Source organism: Hetaerina americana, unplaced genomic scaffold (assembly GCF_022747635.1).
Source record: "Hetaerina americana unplaced genomic scaffold, ioHetAmer1.1.p SCAF_3, whole genome shotgun sequence".
Classification (NCBI taxonomy): Eukaryota; Metazoa; Arthropoda; class Insecta; order Odonata; family Calopterygidae; genus Hetaerina; species Hetaerina americana.
The window spans coordinates 103,623,308-103,645,105 of record NW_027286874.1 but is presented as its reverse complement, the minus strand read 5'-3'; the positions used below and the strand labels follow the sequence as shown (position 1 = coordinate 103,645,105).

General features: G+C 38.8%; 1 protein-coding gene and 1 long non-coding RNA gene across 2 annotated transcripts in view; one reads left to right on the top strand and one right to left on the bottom strand.

Annotated features, from left to right (window-relative positions):
• The window catches only part of LOC139690891 (uncharacterized), a 60,121-nt gene extending 48,171 nt beyond the window's left edge, over positions 1–11,950 (bottom strand). The window contains exons 1-2 of the long non-coding RNA XR_011701522.1: positions 11,191–11,950; positions 10,608–10,691 (exon numbers count right to left, since the gene is read on the bottom strand). This is a non-coding gene — a long non-coding RNA (uncharacterized lncRNA). The remainder of the gene's footprint in view (positions 1–10,607; positions 10,692–11,190) is intronic.
• Positions 11,951–12,260: 310 nt separating this feature from the next.
• Positions 12,261–20,926, top strand: Sec61alpha (SEC61 translocon subunit alpha). Its single transcript, XM_071587318.1, has 9 exons — positions 12,261–12,406; positions 12,905–12,972; positions 13,079–13,144; positions 14,026–14,236; positions 15,748–16,005; positions 16,573–16,739; positions 16,849–16,989; positions 17,414–17,662; positions 19,193–20,926. Exons 1-9 carry the CDS (start codon positions 12,400–12,402, stop codon positions 19,454–19,456), a joined length of 1,431 nt encoding a protein of 476 aa, XP_071443419.1. The 5' UTR covers positions 12,261–12,399; the 3' UTR covers positions 19,457–20,926.
• Positions 20,927–21,798: the final 872 nt, after the last annotated feature.

Here is a 21,798-nt window from a genome sequence, read left to right as displayed (position 1 = left end):
TAGCATGTAGCATAGCACGTAAATAGCATGTAGCATAACAGAAAAGACAAAAAATTCTAACACCCAACCCTTGAATGGAAGAATAACCACCAGGGCGGGAATCGAACCCGCGATAAAACCGCTACCAAAACTTACGACGCGACGCGGAGCCATAAGATACGAGATCCAAATCTTCCATATTTCTCCAGTTGCTCCCACTTAAAACTGCGAATATTGAATGTGGTGACATTTTGAGTTCCGAAAAGTATTTTTCGATCCATTCTATCGTGTATGCACTACACTCATGTGATGAAAATGAAATTTTGATGCATAAGAGGTGAGCTCAATAAATAGCGGAAAGTTAAGTTTTTTGGAGATAGTTTTATTTATTCGTCTATATCAATGTCCCTTCGAATTAGTCCACATTAGATATTATGCACACTTATGTCAGCGCTTTTTTAAATCCTCGAAATACTTCTGCAACTCGATCTATGGTAGAGCTTGGAGTTCTCTCAGCATTTTAAATTTCATCTATGCTTGTAAAACGCCATTTGTAGGCCCTTTAAAGGTTTTCTTTATTTTTGTGAACATAAAAAAGTCACTTAAGACCCTGCCTGGTGAATCTGGAGCCTGGGACATCATTGCAGTGCCGTCTTGGCCAAAACTTCACGAAGAAGCAGTGCCTAGTGTCAGCAGGTGCATTATCGTGGTGTTGCAAAAGCCATGAATTGTTTCACCACAAATACGGGCGTTTTTTTGTATTGCTTCACGCACAAAGCGTTGAACTTGGGAGTATTACTTTGAATTGATCGTTTTACCTTGTGGTAAGAATTCATGGTGCACTATGCCGTTGAAATCGAAGGAGATAGACCGTAGCTTTTTGAGCAAACCTTGTATTTTAAGAACACAAATGAGTCATGAGAACATATTATTATTCTAATTAAAATCCACTTTTTTTGAAAGATATGAATACTGGGGAAGGTTTAAAAAATATTTATCAACCTACTTCATGCTATTACTCGTCCGATAAGAGTATTCAATTAGATACAGCACTATCGATATTATAGGCTTAACATAATTATACATATAATAAGTCTACCGAATAATCGATGCATCAGGACTTTGAAATTCAGCAGCTAATCCATAGGGAAGGAACGCCATTGAGGCCAGTCCCCCTCCACTTCTCACTCTCATCACGTCACAGGGAACGAGCGAGGGTGCGGGTGATGCTTGAGAGAGACACCCCAAAACCACTAGCCTGCCGGGCGGTCGGCGGGAAACACCTTGCCTGAAATTTCTCCGCAAATTCCTTTGAAAAATATACGCAGAGAATTCCAATGGGCATTCCTCAAAATATTGAGACATTTTCAGGAATTTCTACAAATCACTTTTGTGCCAGAAATGAGATTTTCTATTAATTTGATATTTTAGTATCCTAAATGCCATCGCCAGAGTGTATGGCAGGGGGTTCATACACACCAGCCTAATTTTTACCCGAATGTGACCCTACCGCGGTCGGACAGTGTTATTCTGATCCCTTACCGTTCGTGGAAAAAATGACATCTTAAATCTATTTGTTCACTTGATCTCTACATGTTCAACGAACCAGTTACTTATGCGAAAAAGGGAATAAAAATGAACCAAAACCACCCATACAGCAGGCCTCCAACAAAAAAATCATGCAGAACTGAAAAGTAAGAAGGTAAAACTCCGCCATCACATGGACATACAACTCATGGTACCCGCCCTCAAAGACACAGGTAGTGAATTCGACGCACACCCCTGCAGGCAGCGAAGGCGCCCCCCCCCCACAGAGAGAGAAGAAAGTTGGATGGAGAAACTTGTACAAGGTACGGCGAGCAATACTGTAATGAGCACTAGATTTATTGAATGGCAGTCCCATGAGGTAATGTGGGAAGGGATTTGACAACATGGAGGACACAACAGCATTTAAACACTAGAGGTATGAGTGATACTGAACCTAATGAAATAAGAAAAGACTTCCCCTCCCCACCATCACATCTCTCTATTAGTGAGCATGATCTCAACCAACCCTGAACACCATCCCACGCAGCACCTCCTAGCATGATCATGCCCTCACCAGCACCTTCCCTTAAGAAGGCGTTCCTCATCAAATACGAGGTAAGGGTAATCGAATCCAATACAATTAATTCTGACTCCTATACATTAATACAATTGTTATCACCCTCAAGATTTCTCTGAAGACATTATATTTCATACTCTGAGATACTGCATTTGTAAAACCTAAAAATAACCATAATTATACATATATTTCCATGTCCCATTAGGACTGTGCTTCAATTTTGTAAGAATGTTTTAAATGTCATAATCAGCACCGAGTGAATTGCCATAAATGGCTCCTACAGAGAGCCTGTGACCTAAGGACCAGCAGCTGAAACTGCAGTCTCATGATTCCTTTAATTTGATCATCATTTCACATAGAAATAAAAATATACACATTGAAAAATGTTCGTCATTCAACTTCAAAGAGGCAACACTGCTTGCAGTCGTGGACTATGTTTGTTTGAACATACTATACTTTACAAAGTCTTAATTTGCAAATAGAAAACCCTATCCATAACATTGATATCTGCGCTAGAATAAAGAGAGATATAAGTTTTGAACTACCTGGAAGAGAACACCCCATACAACAAAACTTAGCCACATCCAGCATTATGACTTGACATTAACTTGTAGTTTTGGTTGGTTGCAATATTGGACATAATTCTTTCTTACCATGGTATCAAGGAGAATAAGAGTACCCGACAAATATGTGTTCATAGCTCATGATATTGTGCGATGATGTTTTATGGAAACTAACAGCTAATATGTCCAGTCAAATGCCATGCCAAAGCAAACATTGATTTTTGGTATAAGTCAATATGTTTGCCTGATTCTGTGAGTTAAAGAAAGTTTTCAATAACAATACCATTGCAATCAGTCAGTGAAATAGTGTAAGGTGCACTCTCACAATCAGAGCCAAGAACGGATCTATTGAATAATGAGTTCAAAAAACTACTTGTTCATTTTCAGAAAATATTCTCACCCACAAAGAAAAACATAATGAGTTAATCGAAGAATGAATGTACAATTTTAACAGGATATTTAATTTTGAATACTCAAGCTCGAAAATTTATTTAAATGTTTCCCCAAGCATATAATGAAATAAATCAAGGTCACAAAAGTTCATAAGCAACAATGCAGAACAAATAATTCAAAACTAATATTTAAACACTGCCATCAGTAACAAAGGGGATTTTACATCAGTGTCATGAACTAGGGAATTTGAAAATCCTACTTAACCTGAAACATCTTCAGTCTTTACTAGCAAAGAATCTAAGAATAAAATTATAGTTATAGGACTTCAGTTTCACTATAGAATTTTGTAAAATGTCAAAACCAGTAAAGCCATTTAAAATGGCCCATGATGCTGAAAATAATGTTTTCTCAACTCCTACGCAGAAAAAAAAAACTGGATAATGATGAACTCAGCACATAAAGTGTTTCTAGTAGGGATCAGATACACATTTTCAGCTCTTTACACCATAAAACATTTTAAATGTCCCACAAACACAATACCACTGGCCAGTAATGAAGAATGGCCATCAACAAAGACAGAGGGCTTTAGCCACAAGCTCAAATATAATAAGTTTATTACATGTGGATGTTTGTAGGATGATATTAAACCAATAATGATGGGAAATGGACTCAAGCTAACCTTATTAAAGATTTTAATTTATAGAAAAGGTCATTGAGACAATCTAAGGAGGTTACCATTTCAGTTCTCATTGGTAACTATCATATTTGGTTCTAATAACTTCATGTATAATGGCAGCAATGGCAGCAGCATTAACTCAACCATACTTGTAATGTAGAAATTATCTTCACCTGGCAATGAAAACAGGCATAATTGAACTGCAAAATAATTAAGCTGTACTTCTGTTCAAATTTATAAAATAGGAATTAAGATAAAAATTCAGACAAGGGTATTATTTCTCTATTGATCAATGGGATGCAAGATAGGGGGATCATTTTCAAAGGAACCTCTCCATATTAAAATCCTAAATGCCATTTATAGAACTTTTGTAACTATTCCAGGGAAGTAGTCTTAAAAAGGAGCAAACCAGAATCAAAATCTCATGGATAAAATTTTGAAAAATTATGCAATAATAATTACAATTTTTATCTCTATTATTTATAGAGTTGATAATTAATGCCAAGAAATTTTTCAGTGTGTTTTCAAGATCAATTCTCAATCTAATTTTGTGTCAAAACAATCTATTTAAATTTCTTCTTAAGTTGTAACAACTTGATGGGAGCGGCAGTCATCACTTTAATAGTGAATTTCAGGACTAAAATAATAGAGGATAAATAATAGATCAATATTATTAAGCACAATGGCACTAATATAATGGATTTAAAATAGTAGACAAACTTGATTGGGCACAATTTTTTTCCTTGCTTGAATTCTATAATGCATTTTCTCTAAACTGGGAGCCACAGACAACCATAAATGCTAAAATGTATAAAGATTATGACTATTCTGAATCACATATACAGAGCCATTCCAAGTACTTTGTAAAATTCCAAGAAACTGTGGGAAATGCCGGGACAGTAACTTTTAATGGAGTCATACGCTATGTGTGCATTACAATGTAACAATTTCCAAGTGTAAGAATCAATTGCCTAGACCAGAATCCCAGTCAAGGCGATTGATTTTTATACTCTGAAATTGTTGCACAGTAATACTTTGTAAACAAATGAAAAATACAATATTTAATCACTCCTAACTTGTAAAGTTTGGAAATGTTGTGGCAGCGTAAATTAAAATAATATTTGAGCTCAACAAGGACAGATGGTGGCTAGTCTACTACACATATGACAGTAGAGATGTTAATTGGAATAACTCAAATTACACAGAGTAATCTCAAAAGAAACTTCTTCCAACAGAGAAACACAAATTCAAAGCTGACTGTCCCAGCATCATATCCATGAGTTAACCTACAATGACTCAAAAGACTAATAGAGGGACTGAAGCATGTAAATACCTAATTTCCATTTAAACATGGGATATCACGATTAGTTATTTCAGCAATTCGGCATTTTTGTGAATTATGAAATGTGAGCTTGATTAATCTACACTAAATAACTCTGTAATGCTTATATTATTTAGCAATATTATGGAATCTATGGCTTCTTTAATAATTTTTAAAAAATAGTACCCATTTTTGAAAGGAAGTTTATGTGCATGAATGTAATTTGTGACCAGTTCGAGTTACTCGAGAAATTCAATTACCTTAGAAGTAAAAATATCTACATTAATCTGTGAAAAAAACCCTGTAGGGTTTATGTTATTTATTTGCTGATATTTTCCTCACATTATAGACTCCACATCAACTTGTAAGAACCCGCCTACCCAACTATTGTTTATGGGAGTATCCAAATTTCAATGTTTATATCTTCTTTCAGACCCCTGCATTTGAAACATTTCAGAAACAAACTTCTTTTATGAGCTAAAAATAGTCTGGAATCACCATCATTTTACTGTAAGAAAATATGACCTTGATGGTATAAGTAAATACAAACTACAGAATTGCAATTTAACCAGCTGCCTTCAGTTTCATAATGAATTTGCTAAAATAAAGTTACAACTAGGAACACCAAATAAAAATGGGAATATTTATTACTAGGAGGCAGTCAAATGAAAACAGGACATCCACCATAACACACAGTCCTCTAGAAGGTAGCTTTTCAGGTATCAATATTACCATCGTTATGTTAGGAGAACAGCGTAGTGACAACTCACAGGTGCATCCAGTTTTTGGGTTGCGTCCTTGTTGGTGTGAGAACTGGTGGTTGTAGCGAGTGTTCAGTGTTCATTTCAATGCCCCTCATACAAAGAAAATACTGCGCTTTTGTGGGTTTTCCTGGGTTGATATAATGAAAGATAAGGAAGATCGACAACGAACTCTGAGCAAAGTCTAATGACATTGCAATACCAAAGAAAATGAGGACTATAAGATGTGAGGAATACCAAAAGTTGGCATTCATCACATCTGGAGTCTGGTGTTAAATGCATGCAAATTACATCACAAAAAAATCAGCCTAATCAGCAGAATGCAGGAAAGAATTTAAAAAATCTGTCAGAAAACCAATTTGTATCCAAGAATAACAGAGGCATGATTGAGATCAATATCTATTTAAGCATTAATAGAAAAAATGTACACATCAACGAGTAATATGCGGCATTTGTGGCCAATGAAAAGGTTTTCAACAATGTTGAGTGCAGTAATTAATGGACACATTTGACGTTAATTACAATATAACACATAAATACCCAACCAATTACATGAGAACCTAGATACCACAATGTGGTTGAAAGACGGAAGAAAACTAGAAGCAAAATCAACACAAATAAGTAAGACAAATGATGAATCATCTGTATTTTCCAACATATATGTTGAAGATGCAATTAAATAAAGAAAAGGAGTAGGTGTCAAAGAAAATGAGGAGAACAGATGAAATTAACAAGCTCCACTTCACAGGTGACGCTGCAATAATACCAGAAAATCCAGAAGACCTACATATGCCAATGTACCACAAATACTTCCAAGAGATAATATGAAAGAAAACAAACAAAAATACCTGGTTCTCAAAATGGAGAATATGCAGGCAGATGCTGCATCCCGTGGAGAGAAATTAAAATAAGTGGAATTTTTCACCTACTTCCTTCCTAGCTTCCCAGCTACCATAGTACACAGTAAAAGGAGATAAATCATCAAAAGGAATTTGGCCCTAACTAAGAAGGCGGACAACAGAAAATACTATGCTCAAAGGAGAATAGGGGGTCGGAATGGTGCGGTGGCTAATGTACAGGTTTCCCGAAAGGGCCTGGGTTCAAATCCAGGAGATAAAAAATATTTTTCAGTGACATCCCAATCCCTACTTGAGGTGTTTTGTGGAGAGCACTTTGAGTGAGCACGACATCTGCCGGATGGGACATTCCACTGCGGACCCCTTGACACCTTTCGACAAGAGTAGGCTAATGCAGACACCGGGTTTCTCTCCACCCTTTATCCTTTCCTGTCGATCCCTAATGATGCAAATGACCTTAGCTGTCGGTCGCCTCCATAAAAAAACTACTACTCAAAGGAGATAAACTTAGAAATAAGGAAGCTCTATATGAAATCATCCTTGTGGAGTATGGCACTCTATGAATTAGAGACATGGAACAAAGACGGGAGAGGAATTGAAAACTTCAAAACCTGGTGCTGGAGAGAGGTTGAAGAACAAATGGACAGATGAGTGGAGCAGGAAACGATAACATGGAGCACAATAAGGAATAGAAGAACCAGATTGATAGGGCCTTAAGGCACAATTAATCAATTGAGGTAACGTAAAAGGAGGGAAAATAAAAGAGAGGAAAACCATGGGACTAATGCATGTAGGTGGAGTCCAGAGCGAAGTGGTACCTCGTGGAGCAACTTCATACCCACGGGGGTCAATATTAAAGAAAGGAAAGAGTTGAGGGCCACAGTCAGCCAATCTCCAGATTTAAATTCTGATCTGGTGGGAATGAACGTGGACAAAAAACATCACACCAATATTTTTACTATAATATTTTTCGCACGTGTTCCATTCGTAAATTACGATCGGTTATCTTTTAAATTGGATGCAGCCCCGGTTACTCTCGAACTAAGCGAGGCTGAGTTGGGAACTTGTCACATAGTACGTACGTATATTGAAGGGGCCACACCGTTACAAGGGCCGTATATTTGTCCTAGTGGGATGTTTCCTAAAGGAGAAGGAATTTTCTTTTCAACTGTGAAACGCACAGTCGGGAAACATAACGAAAGGAAAAAAGCAAAGGAAACATTTGCCGTTTCTCGTTAAATAGACCGCACGTCGAACACGGCGCGGGACATCTGGGACCTACCCCAGAAAACGCTGACGCGAGACTTGCTCACAGAAAAAGGGGAAATGCTGAGCGCTCTGGTTCGTGACGAATACCGCCATAGGAAGGGTGCTCGAAGCGTATGTAAAAATCTGGGACAACACATTTTGGGAAGGGGGGCAAGAAGACTCCGCATTCTCCTTCTACTGTTTTCATGGTTGTGGCTCCAGCACACGACCCTTTCTACACGTCCTAGAGCCTGCAGTCGTGAACGAAGAACATGGCCGCACTGGTGGAACACCCTCAGCAAAGAACACAGGTGCCACACGCCGGCAGGGCCCTCGGCATGACAATCGATGAGGACGTAAGGGGGAGGAGGAGACCCAGATAAAGAAGTCAATCCCGATTCATTGAAATGAACTCACGGGAAAGATAATAAATTTTACGTGGAAAAACATAGAGGGAATCATCTGCCATTTCTCCACCATTATTTCTTGTACCCTGATTGGTATTAAAGACGACCCATTGGATGGCAAATACCCCATTATTCCAGTTTAAAAAATTTTGAAACTTGAAAAAAATTGGTAATTGAAAAACTGAATGCAACACAAAAAAAAACAAAAACCAGCAAATTGAGTAGCAATGCACCTTTGGGCGGCTATTTCAACCCATTGGTTACTTAGGATTACGGGAGGTGAACTAATATTATTATTAAAGGGTGGTCAGCGGAATCAAACCACAAAAATGACTGATCCACGATCGTCAAATAATTCCCCGGCTTAAAAAACCGTCATGAAATAAATGCAATTACTACAGCAGCTACCGGCTTCACTCTCCATTATATATCATAATATTGGCGAAAATTGGATTTTCCTTTTTTAATGGAAATAATTTTTTTATGTTCCTTGTGGAGTGCCGTCTGATACTGACAACATCAAACTCGAAGGTAACTCCGAAGGCTTTCCGGTAGAAATAACAAATGAACGATCACGGGCCACCCAGACAATGCACAACACTCCCTTAGTTAATTATCTTCCTTTTGCCACATATTGAACCAAGATAAAATAACGTTAAAACAAAGGCATATGAAGATGGATTAGCAATTGTTATGAAAAAATGAGACCAAGTATTTCCAGCATATAATGTTATTCATATTATCAAGCGAAGTTACATTAACATGCCACGAATCGACATTCTTCCTTAAAATATCGTTTTTGCAAGCTTACAAAGGAAAAAATTCTTTCAATCGCCTTTACAAACAACTTTTGACATCTCTTAAAAATATCCCCTACTTTTTCTTGATTTTTATGATATTTCCTGCTGGGGGTCACTCTTCATTTAGAACCTTCAATTCAAAATCGTTAATATTTTTCAGAAATGGTTTGTCATTACTGATCATCCTCTTCGACCACATAAATTCACTCTGGAAAGAATCCTTCTCAATCCAATTATGAGTACCCCTTCATGCATTGTTATTAAGTTGGACTTATATGGATTCCAATGGCTTCATCAAGTTCAATGACTGATTTGTCCCGCCAAAGTAAACAAACTTCGCCATATCGACGGTAGTACGCTACTCTTCAGATATTATCATTGCGACAGATCGAATAAACTGATTCGTAAATGGAAAGAAAACACACCGCTACTTCACTACGGAATAGCGATGAGGAAGCACAACCACGACTTCTTCGGAAATGTCTTCGAAGTCAATTTATCAGCCAAAATAAGTTCAACGTTCTTTTTCCGTCGGGAAAACAAAATTCTTTTTTCTACCACAGTAGTTTTTTGTCCTCCTACCAATGTTCAATTTGCAAACCGAGTAAGTAAGCATTGGTGGAGGTGAGACGAAACGGTTGGAACATAGCAGACAGAAGAGGTTTTCGGACACACCGAGGACAACAGGCAGGCATATCATGAGTAATGTCTGCGATGATAGATCAGTGCACCCTAACAGATTAGGCCAAGCACTGGGAATCAAGGCAAAGCCTTGCTAACAGTAAAACCAATTGACCTAGAGCTTCGAACGAGGATTTATCTCAATTCCTGACTCTCCCGCGCCATTGCGACTGTTTGTTATATCGACACATTCCGAGGGAGAGAATTTTAGGCCTACGGAGATAAGACTGGTGACCACGGCCAAGTCACTGAGTATACTCTGGGACGGCGAGGGACCTCCCAATAGAACCAATGGCGTCCCGCCCGCCTCAGTGCGTCTCGCAACCATTGTCGCGTGCCAACAACAAAGCACGTCCAATAGATTTAATGTGAACTATCACTGCGCACCAATCATTGGACAGCTCCCGCGGCAATGGTTTCCTTCGCTTCCCCCTTGTCATATCACACAAAAAGGGCACGGTTACCGTCCAGAATTGAGGGATGGGGTGAGGGTGGCTTGGGTGGGGAGGGGCAGGTGTGAATAATGGGGGTGGGAGAACAGCTGGGGGAACTACACACACCGTACTGCCTCGCTGATAAATCCAGGCGCGAATCAAGTCGTTTCACCGAAGCAAACATGTCCCCGAAAGCCATGCTCGGGGAGGGAGAAGGCGTTAAGGCACGAGGAAACACCGAAATGGTGCCTAGGGCAATACAGGTATGGCACAAGGGCTACCCAGGCGAAAGCAGTTATAATGCCGGCGCGAAGCCGAGGGAACTTCCCCAGGCTAATTAATTACAGACTTATGGGTTCGATTAGAAAAGAGAGGGGGCTTACCGTGCAATGCAGTGGAATCCCTCTGAACCATTGTCGCCGCCCGCGAGAGGACATCAAGGGGGGACTCGATGACGCTTTCCATTTCTGAAAAAGCGATTATGCCTTGACATTCATTTCAATCTCGCAGAACGAAAACAGATAAAAAATTTCAGACATCGCCGAGCTTTCGCCTTTGCGAAACTGGTGTTTGGGGTGGTATTTTGGCGGTGTATCGTCAATATACACTTTTCACAACAAATTTGCAGGGTCAAGTTTCAAATGATCATCCTCCTGAACTTGAGGCGAACACATCACATCAGATATTTCGCTCGGACACGAATAACCACGAACTTCGATTTCGTACTTTCCAGGTAATGGTTAATGATCCGGTTCATGGAAGTTCCAACATGAGATAAAGAATTCCAACATTATGAGGAATTATCCATGAACGACGAACAAAAATCAATTAATTTCCATTGCTCTGTAAGAGGCAATACCATTTACATGCCTATCACTGGTCCATTGCACTGTCACAATAAGCCAATGTATTGACATACCAGTGAGACAATTCAAATACAATCATGCTATGTAAGCAGGCACTAACCTTTTAACGTAATCCGAGATTTCCCTGTGCAAGAAAATATTCTTCGTCATTTCACGTCAACATTACGTTGAGAATCCGCACGTATTGTAATCCTCGACCACTCACTCCCTCCGACTTAACAATCCCCTATACATACTTGGCTCAGCGTTCTGGAATGTCTGGTATGAGCGGCCCGCACGAAAGAATGAGGTCCATACTCCGACTTTCTTTAACAGTGCTGCCCTCTCTTTGAAACTACGGTAACTCTCTCCGTCATGCATTCGTTCGACGGGTTTTCGAGGAAAAAATCGCCAGATCTGCTTCATAGCACTTTTTATTTCTCGAATTCAAAGTGCTTCGTTTTATCAACGTAGGAATTAACTGACTTCAAGTATTTAAAGGAAAATTTTCATGAAAGTTCACGCTTTTATCAATTTGATAACTTGGCTCGAGCATCAGATGGCATACCGATATCCTTCAGGAACTATTTCCTGATTGAAAATTAATTATTCTGACGCGTACATTTTCCATATCCACCAGGAAAATTATGTTTAGTGAAAGGTTATTGCCTTCCCTGCAACAAAATCGTATTCAATATACTGGTGACCAATCCTTTTAATTTTTAATAAAGTTCTGGAAAAAATCTTCGATTTTATTGGTCATGAATGCGTACCCATTCGAGCGGCAATGGAATAGTTTCGTTGATTTGACTGCCTGATGGAAGAAACGCAATTATTTCTTTAGAATAAACATGGATTACATTCGTCATGAGTGCCCTCAGGAATCGGGACACATTTAAATTGAGTAGTGTTTCTAGCTTTTCAATTCGACGAAATAAAATGCCAAAAAAGCTTTTGTTAGACGGGTGACGATAGACAGAAGGTTCCAAAAAACTAATAAAGAATATTAACAAAGTAAAAACGCACGATATAATGCACGCCAGCGCCACCAGCGGCCGACAGCCGTAGTGACGCAGGCGTATTGGCGACGTGCACCGGTCCTCGGCTTATGTGGAACCGGAACCGGTGAATACACTATTGCCATCTCGCGGGATGTTGATGACTGGCAGCCAACATCATCAGTCACGTGACCCCACCTCTTGATTACGTGTAAAAACGAAAGAAACGGCAACTCCGATCAAACCGCAATTGCCGAGAGTTAAGACGTGGGAGTTCATAGTCTTGGGATACACTGATAGAAGAATAGGGATCATAACTTGGAAGTGGCAAGATGGGAAGTGAGTATTTGGTCTTTATTTGTATGTTTCTATCCTAGAGCATTCGAATGCTTTACCCAATATTTCATATTCTGAAGTTCACCGATTTCAGTCGTGCGAGTTATTGGTACCGTTATCTTCCTGTGACTTTCATGACACGTATTCCAATGAACGAAGATTTTGTTACGGTAGAACCTTAAACTGTAGATTTTACACAATTAACAAAGCACTTTTCATAGATTCTATTTAACTTTTAAATGTGGATGATTTAAACATCTGGAAAACATCGTGTTGTCATGGAATGTTGTACTACCACTTTCCAGATTTAACTTTTAGAGATTAAGTTTTGCCTTGTACATTGTTTATGCGTGTCTATTGCTTTTAATAAGTACGAGAAAATTGTCTCGTTGGTTAATTTTCATCAATCTTTAAAATCTCAAATCTGGGAAATAGGTTTATAAAACATATGTTTCTCAGGTGTATTGATAAAATTAAAACCAAAATATTCTTTGTTCACAGTTAAATTTTTGGAAGTTATAAAGCCGTTTTGCAGTATATTACCGGAAATAGCTAAGCCTGAAAGAAAGGTATTTATTGTATTTAGTAAACCCTCGATAATTTTATTATTTATGAGGTCCATTCACAAATGAACACCTACCCATTACCTGTAACCATACTCATTACTCTTTACAGATACAATTCAGAGAAAAAGTACTATGGACTGCAATCACCCTTTTCATCTTCTTAGTATGTTGCCAGGTGAGTGGTCGTAGAAGTTAGAAAAAATATCAAGTGACGTGTAGGGTGGACCAGTTGACAAAACTATTAGAAACTCGAAAAATATGTTATTACGAGAATGATTTCGGCAGAATTGGCGCGTTGCATAGCAAATCTGCATTTTCCAGTAAACTTTGTTTGTTTCAATCTGTTTAGAGCATCATCGTCCTATCCTACCATTGGCATGGAATTTCGCCTCCCTTACTTGCCATAGTTGAAGTGGAATAACTATCCCTTCAATTTTCCATGATTTAATACAATGAATATGAGTAGTTTCTGCAACGTTCTACTGTTCTAGAAAATGTAACCAGTACACTTAGATACCTGGATGATTGGAGCAGGTTTCAAGTTATTGAGATGCCTTACAGAGAGAAAACGTTTATTTTCTTTTGTGAGAAAACTCCCTTCATCCAGTGTTTGTTTGAAATCCTTGCTATGGACATCATTGGTCTGTAGTTTAATCCAATGCCATACATGCGTTGGCATTATGAAATAGGAAGCGTTGATATGGAAAAGGAAATAGTGTATAAAGTATTTCAAGATCTATTGAATGTTGCCTGGAAAATCCAGTTTTATGTCGAGTGTATGTAGTTCATATGGGGTTTACTTGCGAAAAATTTCCTTTCTGCATTAGCCTACGTTACGTTAGATTTCTGATTCAGTATATTAATAGGCCCCTCTCTTTGAAAAAAAATCAGCGGCGAACGGTGTCAAATGAATTTAATAAAAGCTTTATCTTTAAAAAAATATATCTTTTTCATTCAATGAAGTTGGATCAGAAAAGGACTTACATTTATTTAACTGATTTAATTATGAGCTTTTAGATTTGCCCACGGCGACCTTAACTTAACTCCCTCTTGTAGATCCCCCTCTTCGGAATCATGAGCTCCGATTCGGCCGACCCGTTCTACTGGATCCGAGTGATTCTCGCCTCCAACAGAGGGACGTTGATGGAGTTGGGTATTTCGCCAATTGTGACATCTGGCCTCATCATGCAGCTGCTTGCTGGTGCTAAGATAATCGAAGTTGGAGACACACCCAAAGACAGGGCCCTCTTCAATGGAGCACAAAAGTGTATGTGTCGACAGGTTGATTAATAATGTGTCATCATTTGTTGTACCGCAAAAAAATCTCCTTTGAAGATTGAATGCTCACTGTTATGTGTAAAGTTAATCACAGCATACGTGTATTTTCACGGATAGCAAGTAACCCACTCGGTGGAACAACATCAATCCCCTCTTCAGATGAAGCTGATTCCAAATAAACATTTGTGGGAAGTGGACTTGAGCTTTTGACCCACTAATGTGTTTACATACTTTGCAATTGGCCTTATTCCATCTTCCCCAACTGCCCACCTTGTGCTCTTGATTCTGTACGTGCATTCTAGCCTTCGAGACCTTTTCTGTGTTGTGGGTGGTCTAACCTTAGTAAATTTACTTGGCCAATGACCCCGGGCACATTTTTCCCATGGCATTAGGGCTGATTCATTAGCATTTACCCCTTTTCCCCCATTCATTTATCTCTCATTACATCTCTTTAATTGCAACTGACGAAATGCCACCCCTATCTCACCATTTTAGTTCAAAAGTGTATTTATAATTTAGTGGTTGTGATATTCTTTTATATTATAATTTTTTCCTTCGTCAAAAGCATAACTTGTGTATCTTCTGGTGATGTCATCCTTTGAAATAAAACAGATGAATTAATTTCTCATATGCAAAGAACAAAAAATGTGCTTGATTAGTTGTTCTATAGATGTGCTATGTTCCATAAGTTGGAGGTTTGATGTTCACCCCTAGGATGACAATTATAAATGTTGGAAGAAATCTATGAATTACAGTCATTAATGCCATGATATTAGCATGGTTTTTGATGCCCCAAATACATTACACTATAAACAGTGAGACTTCATTCTTAAAACAGGAAAACAAATTGATACTTTCCTGAAGTACTTGTTATCTTGTTTAACAAATAAGATATTATAAAGTTTTAAAAATATTAATTTGGATTGAAAGTGAATAAGTTCCATAGAGACCATGGATTCTCCTTTGACTCTGTGTTTTAAAGAGACATCCTGAAACAGCATGGCCCCCTTTGTTCCTTCCCCAAAGCCCCCTTTGCTCCTTCCTCTGCATCAGCAAATAAGGTCATAATTGACATGATATGTCCTCCCATTGCTCCCAAAATGGCTGCTTTTATAAGCTCAGCCGACCACATGTACATGAATGTCTACCATTGATAGTAAAAAAAAGCATGTGATATATAGTAAAAGTTCTTTAGTTGTAATTTGCTTTGATGCTAATGCATGGTTGTTAATGTAGGTGACCACCACCTGAGGATGTATGCATAGAATAATTATAGGCAAAGGCCATGTACATCTGAATTATAAGCTGAGCGGAAAGCACAACTGAAAAACATAATGAGCATCGATTATAAATCGGAAAATCAGAACCAATGCACCATGCCAGTTTGAAAAAAAAAGGCATTTTGTGTGCCACAGTAAAATTTTTAATAATAGTCATAATTTCTTGTGCATAGAAAAGGTTAAATGAATAAAATTGTTTTATTTTTTATTTTGGCTTCAGTGTTTGGAATGGTGATAACTGTGGGGCAAGCCATTGTGTATGTGATGACGGGCATGTATGGAGATCCTGCTGAGATTGGAGCTGGCGTGTGTTTGTTGATCATCATTCAATTGTTTGTTGCTGGTCTCATTGTTTTGCTGCTTGATGAACTCCTTCAGAAGGGTTACGGTCTTGGCTCTGGTATCTCCCTTTTCATCGCCACCAACATTTGTGAGACAATTGTCTGGAAGGCCTTCAGCCCTGCCACTGTGAATACTGGTAAGTGGGTACATGGAGCATGTGTTTTGGAAGAAGTGTTTTCATTGTATTCCTTTGTGGGTGGTAGTCAAAGCTAAACTAAAAATTTGGTGAGGCATATAGCACAGCAAGAAGTGGATGCCAAATTAATGAAAGATTGCTTGGGTTCAGTCAAAAAACTTCATGTTCATCATGAGAACAATTAATGACAACGTTTATCCTTGATCTTTTCATCTTGTACATCAAATGGCACATTTCCCTTTTCCATTTAAGTAACTTTTAAATAAACCATTTTGTAAAATTTTAGTTGTTTTAAATGTAAACTGTTTCATTTTTTGCTCCTGGACAAAGGACATTCATCGCTTTTTCATAAATATTTTGATCTACCATGCTCTTAATTTGAGTCCAACTCGAATGGTTGTGGGCCACGTTCCAGAGGGAATTAATGTTAGCTTATTGAAAGAAGCCCTAAATTCCAGAAATATGCTTTATAGAATAATGTAAACCTTTTCAAACTCTCTTTTTATTGCATAAATTCTGTACTTTATGATGTTTTTGGCAGTGTTTAATGTTGAGGATTTATTTCAGGACGTGGAACAGAGTTCGAAGGTGCCGTCATTGCACTCTTCCACTTGTTAGCTACCCGACAGGACAAAGTCCGTGCCTTGAGAGAAGCCTTCTACAGACAGAACCTTCCTAACCTCATGAATCTCCTGGCAACCATTCTGGTCTTTGCCATCGTCATATACTTCCAGGTAATTTTATCACTGGATATATTTATATGATGTTATCTTTTTATCAATCTTGAAATATCTTCGGTTTCTCAGGAATAATTATATTAACATTTTGCATTTTCACTTGCAGGGATTTAGAGTGGACTTGCCCATCAAGTCTGCAAGATACAGGGGCCAATACAGCAGCTATCCCATCAAGCTCTTCTACACTTCAAACATTCCTATTATCCTGCAATCTGCTCTTGTTTCTAACTTATACGTCATTTCTCAGGTACCTAATTACATAAACTACTTATGTGAATTCATTATTTGTTGTAACACATTCTGTGAAGGCTTAATTCTCCTCAGGAAGTTTCCATCTCATAGGTAGGTTGCTTTGTTGAAAAATGTTTCACTGTTAGTTGCCGTGGCAAAATCAAAGACTGGACTGAAGGGCAAAACTGTTGTGAACAAAGCAATGTATACAATGGAAAATCCCAGCATAAGTAGGAAGCCTTCACTAACTAGACGTACCGTTTTACACATTGTTTATTTTAGACTCAATATATATATATCATTCATGTCGTTGGAACTAGAAGTTGTGTTAAAAATTGAGTGGTTTGCATGCTGTTAATAGTGCAAAGATAGAAGTGCATTGTTCACTTTTAACAGCATTTAATCGCTCTGATCCAACTGTTATCTTTTCTTCTGTCCAGATGTTAGCGGTCAAGTTCCAAGGCAATTTCTTTGTCAACCTCCTTGGCGTATGGGCCGATGTGGGAGGTGGTGGACCAGCACGAGCCTATCCCGTTGGTGGCCTCTGCTACTACCTGTCACCTCCTGAAAATGTGGGCCACATCCTAGAAGACCCAGTCCATGCTGTGCTCTACATATTCTTCATGCTTGGGTCATGTGCCTTCTTCTCCAAGACCTGGATTGAAGTGTCAGGATCATCAGCTAAGGATGTAAGTCAAGCCTCTTCCCTCCATTTCACTGTCTTTCTTGCCTTCTTTTGCTTAAATTTTTTGACTGATTTTTTGTGGATGGTGATTGCTGCCCCTGGACTACTCTCCTTAAAGTTACTTCTAATTTTTAGTTAAATGGACTCGAGGTCTTCAAGTCCAAAATCTAATCAAGTCGAATTTTGAAATATTTATAAACTACTTTTAAATATTAAAGAAATCCAGCAACACCTTGAGTACAGTCCTTATCCTCGGATGTTATTTGATCCACCAAATTCAAGTGTTGACTGTAATAACTACTGTTTTTGCCTCTGAAACCATATGCATAGTTGCATATATTGTGAAATTTCATATTCCACCCCTTTATCATTTTATAATAGCATTGAAATGGTGATTTTGCCAAGCAATGGAATTAAGTAAATTTTATCCTACCGATTTTTTTCTGAAAAACAGGTGTGCTAAATAGAGAAGAATTTAACATTGAGATGATTTTTTAATCCATCAAATGCATACCAACTTGTGGGACATATAATGATGGTGTTATAATAACGCTATCGTGAAATTTGCTGTAAAATATAATTAGCAAGAATTATTAAACTCATTTGCATTTTTATGACATTTAGTCGCTGCTTTCACAAAATCCATAGATATATCCTGTCAGCCTTACATTAGAATAACATGGGAATAGTATCTTATTAATTATCTAATAAATAAGCTAGATTGGTCAAAAGTTTCTCCAGGCCCACTCAAAACCTTCAACAATAGATTTGCCTGTTATAACAAATTACTTAATGAGTGATTGAGATTTCATTTTCAAGGAAGAGGTGGTTTAAGCACATTGGTGCCTGAATGAGATGTGGAGGCTGGCAGTAGGTGTGACATCAGTGTGAAATCCGATGCATTGATACGAATAGGGATGATATAATGTTGAAATTTATCAGCTAAAAACCAAGTGGAGCTAGACTAGCAATAGTGGCCTAGTGACCTACAAATGACACGTCTGTGTGGCTTCATTACAATCAGATACCAATGATGAGTACCAAAGCATTGCTGGGAGCCAGTAATGCTCTTTTGTGAACAATTGTAAGGGCAGGTGGGTTCCTAACAGGAGGGATCTGGGTTTTAATCTCAGGTGCTGTCTTTTGATTAACCACATCTAAAATCCAAGTGGTGCTATTTTCTAGATAACATAACTTCCTACAAAACCCAAGTGGTGGCACGGGGAAAGTAGGAACTGGCTCCCCATTATTGCTATTTTAACGTATGATTTCACTTGCAGTAAGTCTTAGTTCTGTTTGAACAAGACCTTCATCTATTGAAACCAATCATTTTGGTAATAACTGTGGATAAATAGAATTTGTTCCCTTGGTATATATTCCAGACTTTTTTATAAAACATATGATATCCTCCTGTATCACATTCTAAAGAAATGTGTAGCCTCTTTTAAAGTAGCTGAAGTGTCATGCCTATTCGGTCAATTGAATTGTTCGCAGCATTGATTGGAATCAAACTCTTCTTGTCTCTTGAATCCAGGTCGCGAAGCAACTGAAGGAACAGCAAATGGTGATGAGAGGTCACCGAGAAAAATCAATGATCCACGAGCTCAACAGATACATCCCGACAGCCGCTGCCTTTGGTGGCCTGTGCATCGGAGCTTTGTCAGTGCTGGCAGATTTCCTGGGTGCCATTGGGTCAGGCACTGGTATCCTACTGGCTGTCACGATCATCTACCAGTACTTTGAAATATTTGTCAAGGAGCAGAGCGAAATGGGTGGGATGGGCACACTGCTCTTCTAAGGGTGACGCATGGTGACCTCCTCTCCCACTCAACACCCCTCCCTCTTCTCCTCCTCTCCCCTTGCGCATCTCCCCAGCCATGTGATGCAACTCCATCTCTCCAACATGCGCTCTCTCTCACCCTCAGCCCCAAAGTAAGCTCTCTCCCACTCCCAATTCCAGTACAAGTAATGTACCCTCCCCGCCGGCAGTTCAAGTGCTTCATCTTCCATCTCCCATCGTGTGCACGAGTAGAAAAGATGAACTGTTCTCCTTGGTCCTGCCTCTTTGGAGTGAAGGAGTGGAGGGGGTGCAAGCCAGGAATATATATCACTGGCTGTGGGACGTCCCATCGGTTGGTTTGGAATTTGTCACAGTTGGGACTGCATTTGTGCAGGTATTGGAGGGGTTATAGGGGATGATGTAGCGTGTGTGCGTTTGTGTGTGTGTTGTAGCTGGCTGGGATTAGAGTGCAAGTTGTCATGTGGCATGTGTGATTTGTAGCCACCGCCCAAAGGAAGAGACAAAATTGTGACCTATTTTGGGGCTATTGCCACGTAGCTATGAGACAGCAGCATTTTATTTTCTTTGGAGTCGTTTAAGAAAAATGGATATCCCTTTTTGGTCAACAGAAAGATAAAATTCACCCCTGAAACATTCTAAATTCAAACCACAAAAGTGTTGTGACTTTGTGAAAGTTCACAGAAATTATAAATGGATGGCTGCTGTTGCTAGCTCTTGATAAATGACATGGTCTCTGTTGCAAGTGATTCATTGATATCCGAAGTTATTACTATAACAGAGAGAGGTCCTCGCTTATTTTTTCAAGTGGGCATTTCTCATTGACACTTGGGTATTTGTCTTGACCATGAGGTTTGTTGGATGAAAATTTCAACTCGGTTGTTTGTCATCACTCTATGCCCTTCAGATAGTCTTCAAGTGTTTTGAAGTGATTCATAAATGGCATATGAGATACAATCTGCAATTTCATGGAAGTCTTGAAGTTGCCTGTGTCACTTCACCTGGCTCCCAGATTTATCTGTCAGTCGCAAAAAAGTAAAAGAGCATTTATAATTACTTGACTCGCCTCTTTTTGTCTTTTTGGAAGGCAAAGAGGAATAAGAGGAGACAGGCATGTGTGTTTTTGTGCATGATGTGCATCCATAAAATGATCAACAATGGCCGCACGTTTTTCTCCTACACATTCACACACAGCGCCCTCACTTCTTAAAAGGTCATATTTGTATTAAAATATTTTCTTCTCCTGTTGTAAAGTGTCGTTTGATGTGGACCTCACATCAAGAACTGTTATTTAATGAGTGGTTGATATTTCAACCTTTTTTATTTTATAGAATTAATTTTTTGATTAAGTTTGTTAAATGCATTCACAGGATGAAGTGTTGTAGTGTGGTGATGGGAATCTGCGTGAAGTGTAAGTCAGATGTACATTTTTATGGAATGAAAGACACTTGTGTCTCCTGATCAGACAAATGACTTTTATTTCACCCATTGTTCCTATTCAAGTGTGGAAACTGCCCCCCCCCCCCCCCCAATAGGATAATGATGGGCAAGCATGAAAGGTTCATTGTAACAAGGGGCATCATGAGAGAGATAAAAGCCCTGCTTACCTTGAGGTAGGAATACCAATAGCTAATATTCTGAAAGAGAAATTAAAATCTTTCAACCTATTGCCCTATTAATAATGTTTGAGTGGCTCTTGTGTTTACCATCCAGTTGCATTTTGAATGACATACTACCTTGATCAAAAAGTTCCCGGAATAACCACCGTGTGGCGCTCCCATCGTTCCGATTTGAGTTGTTTTTTTGTTAAATTGGTACATATGTTGTTGATATTCCTTTTAAATCTTATTGTCATTACTTGACATTTGCAAAAGTTACGGTCGGTTTTCGGTATGTCCATCAGTGCTTCCTGCGATTTTTCCATTACTTCCTCTCGGCTGCTAAAACGCGTTCCCCGTAATGGTTTTTTTACTCGATTGAACAGAAAGAAGTCACAGGGAGCCAAATCAGGTGAATTCGGTGGCTGTTGGATGGTATTTGTTGCATTTTTCGTCAAAAAATTACGAATAATGATAGCACTGTGCGACGGTGCGTTATCATGGTGCAAAATCCACGAGTTTTCTGCCCACATTTCTGGTCTCTTTCGGCGAATTGCTTCACGCAAACGTCTCATAACGCCCAAATAATACTCTTTGTTTACTGTCTGGCCTTCTGGCAAAAATTCATGATGCACTACACCGTTGTAATCCATGAAAACCGTCAGCATTGCCTTCTTTTTTGACTGAAAACGACGTGGTTTTTTTGGTCTCGGCTCATTTGGTGAACGCCATTCACTTGCCTGA